A 7,993-nucleotide genomic window follows, 5' to 3' on the forward strand; every position below is an offset into this window, starting at 1 on the left:
ATTTTATGTTAACATTATCTCTTACATTTAAATTGGTAAACATTTCTTATTGGGCTGTAGGTCATGTTGTAACATTTTATTATTGTTATGGTATTCAGATGTATCAGATGAAACAAACAAATAATGGATTTTATTTACTGTTGTTTAAAATAAAAGGTATTAACATTATTGTCATAAAAAAATGACGGCAAACACCAAAGTAAGGAGGGGGACACAAAGACAATAGGAGGGTTAAATAAATCACTTTACAGGTTTTATCTGCATCTCATGTCTTTAACATTTATATTTTTAATAAATTATTACGTTTTGTGTCAAATAAAGCACAGAAATGCATGCATTTGTTTTTGGAAAGAAACTCTGACATCCAACCATTGTTGTTGTGTTTCGCTCGTAGATGTTCTGTTTAGTATTTGTGAATAAATAGTGTGAACAATATTATTAGAGCCGAAATTGGTTGTGAAGTAACTCAAATATAGAGCAAAACAAATTAAGTTACTGAAAATATATAAGACTGGATACTTGAAAAGGCTGATGTTTAACAATTTAAAGAAGTTGTATTCATTTTTATTCCGGGAATACATACAGTAATGTATCAGTGATTATAACCTCTACATGTTTAAACTGGTGATGTAACAGTGAGCTGGTGTTGAGATCATTTCTGGTCTGAGGGCTCCTCCTCTGGTGGCTTCATGTTACAAGTGTTCAGGCTCTGAGGGGTTTTTGTTCAGCTCTACTGATGGTGTGTGTCACAGTGTGTGTCTGGCACAGTAATACACAGCAGAGTCTCCAGGCTGCACGCTCTGTCCGTTCAGAGTCACTGTGTTGCTGGAAGAGTCTAAGTCGATACTGAACTTGCTCTTCAGTGAATCTTTATAGTATGAACCTCCAGTGTATTTCATTCCTATCCACTCCAGTCCTTTCCCTGCAGGCTGTCTGATCCAGGCTGTGAGGGAGCCAAGAGAATAAGAGACCTGACAGGTGATGGTCAGACGTTGACCTGGCTGCACAGTCACAGAGGCTGGCTGTATCAACTGCTCACACTTCACACCTGTGGAGGGAAACATGTTGAACAGTGAGCGAGGTTAATAACAGAGAGCAGTCAGTGTGAGCGTTCTGTCAGTGTCTCTGCCTCAGTGAGACTCACAGGATCCAGCAGCCAGCAGCAGCAGCAGAGCTACAGAGAACATGGTTGGTGTTGAAGGTGACCTGATGGAGCTTCTCTTCTTCTTCTGCTGCAGCTGACAGCATGCTATCAAGTCTTTATAGCAGACTGTGAGGAAGTTCACTTTGCATAGAGAGGGACACTGACAGGCTATAAAAGAGGGACGGACTGTCCTGTCAAGAGTTGTCTTTTGGATTTGTGGTTGGACAATTACAAGATATAATCATTTATTCTGCTCAGCAAAACCCTAGCCCACATACATCATGCAGAAATCTATCCTTGATACTTTCTGTTAAAAATAAAATAATGGGACAATATTGTTGCAAGAATGCCTGAAGTAAAATGTATATCTAAAAAGGGGAAGTGAAATTCCACAGCAGCTGTTGCTTTCATAGTGTGTTTAGAAAAGCTTTCTTTTTCTCCTTACTGTCATCTGACTTTGTATCATTTGTCTGACCCAGTGCATGCTGCAGCAGCTACATGTGAAGCCAGATCCCCTGCAGGAGAGACTGAGAGTCTCCCCAGGCCTCTTCATACTGAAGAGGAAGGAATAGACTCCATACTCTGACCTGTACAACCTGATGAGATAAAAGAAGAGAAACAGAATCAAAGAAGATGGTGAGATATTTTGAAAATGTTCTGGTATCACTGACTGACCATCAGTGGATGTTGTCTGATAAAAAATAAAACATCAAGAAGCAGGAGAGCTCACAGGGCAGAGAGAGAGCAACCAGCAGAAGAGAGAGAGTGATGATCATCCTGATCAGTGGCGGCCGGCCCATAGGGGCGCTAGGGGCGCCGCCCCACCTCTTGCCAGATACAAAATAAAATAAAAATATTAAATAAAAATATATATATTTAAAAAATATATATTTAAAAAAAATATATATTTTATATTTTAATTTTTATTGAACAAGGTAAATTTCATACAATTAGTATCACAAAAATGTATAATCTACAATACAATCTCGTTTAAAATTGTGTTACGATGTCTAAAGTTACTGATAAGTCACCCGTTTCCTGCCTGGCCTTGCCCATGGCATTAGTTTATCATTACGGGGCAGAGCCCCCGAGCGAAACAGCAGCAACCAGCAGGTTGCAAAAGTCTCAATAGTAAACTGTGCCGCCAAAACATAATTTCAGCCAATCAGCGCCGTCAAATATTTTGGTCACGTGGGCGCTCACATTGGCGCCCATGTTGCTTACGTGCGTTGACGTGAGAAGTTGTTTTTTAGACTCGTGAGTGACCAAGGTGACGCAGTATTTGGATGAGAATGGTGTGCAGGTGGAGTCGCCGGAACCTCGGTCCGCCCAAGAGCTACTCTCCAATCCTTTTGAAAGGAGAAGTTTGGGAGATAAATTGATACTTAAAGACCTTGGACCGGACCAACCCGATTTGTATATATTACAGCAAGCTCGTGAAAAAGACAAAACGTATCAACAAGGCTTCTCACATGGCTAGCTGGATGCAAACAGGTAAATGCTATCTTTTGTTTCACATGCTTGCTCTTCAAACAGCCGGGGACAGATACGATCTGTTCAGAAACTAGACAAAAGTTAAACAAGTACAAACCACAGACTGTCTGTGTCATGGAGAATACAGTCGCTGGTTTATTTATGTCTGTAGGCCGTTGCTGTGAGTGTGGACGGTCGGAGCATATATAGCGTTAGCTTAGCCAAGCTCCATTCAGGGAACAAGCATTCTAAAAGGTTTTTCGCCTGCCGTCTGTCTGCAGACTTGTCAAAGCATTAATTCATGGTTTTTACTAACCGGTATCAGTATGTTGTTACGTCGGCATAATTTAGAAACGTGTATTACAATTTAATCACGGTAAAATATGTTCATGTTGTTGTAGCTGTAGCTCCCGAGCCAGCGCGTCTTGTTTGAATGATGCAAGTAAACACAGCTGACAGCTGCGGTGAAACTCGAGCGACTAGAGCGATGCGATAGGAGCGTTTAGAGCGAAGCGAATATTCGCATCGCGTCCGGTCTGAACGCAGCATTAAAGCGAGCTCCGCGCTGCACTGGAAACGCGCCATTACATCACCAGAAGTCCTAATTTAAGGGGTCATTTCTCCCCAAACAATTTTTTACTCACTCTATCAATAGCCCCACCAAAAATATTTTCCACCAGCCGCCACTGATCCTGATGTCACGATTCTCATGTCATGTCACATTTCTATGTCTAGGTTTGGGTGTTTTTGCTGTTCTCTCTGTCATGTTTTCCTCCTGGGTTATTGTCTGGTCCTTTTCCCTGTGTTTTTCCTCCTGTCGTTAGTTTCCCTGGTGTGTCCGATTACCCGATTGTGTTCACCTGTGGCCCCTGTGTTTTCTCCTCCCTCCTGAAGGATAAAGATAAGGCAAAAAGTAACTGTGAATATAAGATATAGTAAATCCTGTTATAGGAAACGCTAAAAACATTGAGCTGTCTGAGTGGAAAAATAACGTGTTAAAGTTTACTGCTGGTCGGCTACATCCTGTTATCTTCAAGGACGAGAACACCATGGTACGGTATGTGGGGCCCTGAGCTTCACCAGGCGCAACTGTCTTGTGAGAAAACCAGTTAAAACAGGTAATTAGAAAAAAAGGGAGTATGGCCCTGGCCTGACCTTAGCTAAAACTGGGTGTTGCTGGGCAGAAAAGGCAGACTGCAGCACAGAGAACACCAAAGGTGGGGGCTTCACAGCAAATACTATAAAGAACAAGATATATTCAGGATTCGGGACTCACTTCAACTGGGATCTCACACTGACGAGCTTGTCACGGTGGGAACTCAAGAAGGAGTCCAAGGCGCTGGCGTTTTGTGGTATAGTACGGATTGATATATCTTTGTTGAACTGTGTAATAAAGTGCTTATTTGAAGAAACAATCCATTGGAGTGCAAAGTCTAGTTTTGTACAGCTAACAGAGAATAGTGTCTAGGACACAATTCCTTTTCCCTCAGAACTAAGAAAGGTCATCGGCAGATCCGGACGGCGACCCCGCTCTGGCCATATCCAAACGATCTGCGCGGAGGACGGACCTGGTCCGGTAGACTCCAACAGCTTGGTGACCCCGACGTGATGGTCTAGAGCGGGAAGTCCGGACACCGATGACTTTCTGAGAGGACACCAAAAAACATTTACGGCAGTTTACGGCTTTTACAAGAAACCATCTCACACAATCAAAAACCCGGGCAATTCAGAATCAAGGTAAGCATCTGCCTGTTACAACAAATAGATGTGTTTGAAATACCACTACATTTTAGGATTGTGTGAAAATGGCAGAAATAATTGTCTCAGCTAAAAAGTAAAGATAAAACGTAAATAAAATGGTGTGCACTAAATAGATCAACAAGGGTATAAACAAATCTGTGATGAGAAGCGGGTGGAACCCGTAATTTATGAGGATCCGCTGCGGTCCAAAGGGAAGGTGTCAAACTTGTCAAACTAGTAGCCAATAGTACAGTGTAAAACTAGGGGAAACTCTAGTATCTAAAGGGAAGGTGTCAAACTTGTCAAACTAGTAGCCAATAGTACAGTGTAAAACTAGGGGAGACTCTAGTATCTAAAGGGAAGGTGTCAAACTAGTCAAACTAGTAGCCAATAGTACAGTGTAAAACTAGGGGAGACTCTAGTATCTAAAGGGAAGGTGTCAAACTAGTCAAACTAGTAGCCAATAGTACAGTGTAAAACTAGGGGAGACTCTAGTATCTACAGTGTGAGAAAAAGTTTTTAGAGAGTACTTGTCCATGGACAAGTGAGTTTGGCAATTTACTTGTCCGAATACATTCTTCACTTGTCCAGAATGGACAAAAATTGGGGCCACTGGAATCTTCTTCTTCGTCATCGTATTTTACACTTTCCCACGGTTTTTACAACACCGCTAACGTAAGTGAGCTGTAAGATGTTACTGCATCACACATAGGGATGGGTATCGTTTGGATTTTAACGATTCCGGTTCTGCTTTTCGATTCCTGTTATTTTCGGTTCTCGATTCCGGTTCTTTGAGAGGGTAAATAAGTCCCATGACAAACTGGGAGAAAAATATATTTATGAAAACATTAAGTCAAATCTGTATTCCTATTTACAAATCACTTCATACTGTTGAATTTCTTACGGTTATTGAATACAATTATATAAAAATAATCTCTGCATTATTTAGTTAGTTCTAAGTGGTGCAGTTTGAGAATGTACAATTGGCCCAGTCTCCTCTGATGTTACACTGCAACCTGCCTGTGAGACAGAGTCCAACCACACATCTCCAACACATAGGCCTAATAATAATAATAATAATAATAATAATAATAATAATTAAAACTGCGGTCGCACTTGTGCGCGCAGTGATGAGCGGGCCCTCGCGTCCGTGCGCCTGTCGGGGAGGGTTGCTGGTCCCCCCCCTCAGTCCTCCGAGATGAGCCGTTTGTCATGTCTCTAAATTGTTTACCTGACTTTGCGTTCCTTTATTTCTGACCAGGAAATCTTAGGCATGTGCGCCAACTGTGTTAGGGTTAGGGTTAGGGTTAACCCTAACCCTATATGCCGACAGTGAAGAATAAACATATTTATAACTAGTTTAGCTAGCTCCAGAGGTAGATGGAATAGCTAAGTGTGTTTGGTCTAACTGTTAGTGTGTGTTTTGCTCAGCTCCGCAGTCCGTCACAGCAAACATTTAAATGTAAACCTAAGACGCAAAGAAGTCCAAGATAACAGATAAATATAAACAACCATAATGTAGATTCAATGATATGAGAGAAGTTGTAGATTAAGTGTAGACAGTATTTAAAAAAAGACAATGTTAACAGCAATGTAATAAGTATATACAGTATTATGCAAAATGACAAGTACTACATGGCACACAGATGTAATTTTTTAATTATAAGTAAAAGTATGTAAGGCTGAAGTGACAGCAGTGATGAGCATTTAGATTAATGACGGGCATATTTATCGACTGAACATGCTCATTTTCTACAGTAATGTGTCTGACCCTCCACTGATGCTGTATACTAAGTTTGGCGTTGAAAAAGAAAACATGGAAATTTAAGGTAATATTTCACTGTTTTTAACATTATGGTAATTTAAAAAAAATAAAGAAGTTGGAGCTTTGGGGTTCCTGGACATAATATGTAGAGTAGGTCCACCCGAATAAGTGGGCAAAATTTCAGGTCATTCGGAGTTACGGTGCCACTTTGTAAAGGTTTCCAAAAATGGAAATGTAGTAGTTTGGTTGAATTTGTGACATGTAAATCGTCAACAATGGTGTATTCGCTGTTAGCTTACGACCTCCACAAGTAATTTTTCAAAAATGTGCTCCTCAATTAAGTATTATATTGGATAGGGGCTGAACTTGTCCTGCATTGGAATTTTTCCGATCATTCCCCTAGGAGGAGTTCGCAAGAACGTGCGTAAAATGGCTGAAAAACGCACATTGTTCAAAATGGTGGACTTTCTGGGGGGCGGGGCTAATGGAAGGCAATTTGAAATATGTGTGCAATCATAATAGCAATACGTATACAGCGTTTCGTGAATATCGGAATTACTATATCCGAGTAGTTTGGAGTAATTTGCGACATGTAAATCGTCAAAAATGGTGTATTCGCTGTTAGCTTACGACCTCCACGAGTAATTTTTCAAAAATGTGCTCCTCAATTAAGTATCATATGGGATAGGGGCTAAACCTGTCCTGCATTGGAATTTTTCCGATCATTCCCCTAGGAGGAGTTCGCAAGAACGTGCGTAAAATGGCTGAAAAATGCACATATTTCAAAATGGCCGACTTTTTGGGGGGCGGGGCTAATGGAATGTATCTACAAATATGTCCGCAATTCCATGAGTAATGTCTGTGCTAAAATCCGTGAAGTTCTGAGAGTTATATGTGACTACCACACAATAGGGGGCGCTAGTGAGCAGTATTTTTGAAAAAGTACGTTGTTTTTTTTACATTCTTGAAAAGGTCGTGGGCTGTGATGCGTGTCCCAAGTTTTGCGTACCGAAACACATTTAAGCACATCGTCATAAAAAAAAAAGTACAGGCCACGCCCACAATTGTCATTCGTTGTGACACTTTCAATATAAGTCCATACTCATCCCCAGAGTATGTCTAAAAAAAAATAAAAAGATTTCGTCCATCATTTCATGAGTTATACATTTGTCATGTTTTTGGCGCCCCCTATAGTCCAAAATGGATATTACTTTTTGTGCTTATTCCCCAATACACACTGAACCTTACCACCAAAATGTGTGTTTTTTTGGTACATTGTTGATGAATTATGAGAATTTCTATCTAAGCCCCGCCTTTTTGCAAACACGTTTAGAGTAATGACGGCCACATTTATCGACTCAACATGCTCATTCCCTACGATAATGTGTCTGACCCTCCAGCGATACTGTATACTGAGTTTGGTGTTGAAAAACCTAAATTTGAAATTTAAGTGAATATTTCACTGTTTTTAACATTATGGTAATTAAAAAAAAATGAAGGAGGTGGAGCTTTCGGGTTCCAGGACATAATATGTAGAATAGGTCCACCCGAATAAGTGGGCAAAATTTCAGGTCATTCGGAGTTACGGTGCCACTTTGTAAAGGTTTCCAAAAATGGAAATGTAGTAGTTTGGATGAATTAGCTACATGTAAATCGTCAAAAATGGTGTATTTGCTGTTAGCTTACGACCTCCACGAGTAGTTTTTCAAAAATGTGCTCCTCAATTAAGTATCATATTGGATAGGGGCTGAACCTGTCCTGCATTGGAATTTTTCCGATCATTCCCCTAGGAGGAGTTTGCAAGAACGTGCGTAAAATGGCTGAAAAACGCACATTTTTCAAAATGGCCAACTTTCTGGGGGGCGGGGCTA

General features: G+C 40.7%; 1 gene segment (V, D, J or C); it reads right to left on the reverse strand.

Annotated features, from left to right (window-relative positions):
* Positions 1–633: 633 nt before the first annotated feature.
* On the reverse strand, positions 634–1,228 carry LOC117443566 (Ig heavy chain V region 5A-like). The segment is given in 2 exon segments: positions 634–1,048; positions 1,145–1,228. Coding segments are annotated over 2 exon segments (345 nt in total).
* Positions 1,229–7,993: the final 6,765 nt, after the last annotated feature.

This window comes from Pseudochaenichthys georgianus, unplaced genomic scaffold, assembly GCF_902827115.2.
Source record: "Pseudochaenichthys georgianus unplaced genomic scaffold, fPseGeo1.2 scaffold_624_arrow_ctg1, whole genome shotgun sequence".
Classification (NCBI taxonomy): Eukaryota; Metazoa; Chordata; class Actinopteri; order Perciformes; family Channichthyidae; genus Pseudochaenichthys; species Pseudochaenichthys georgianus.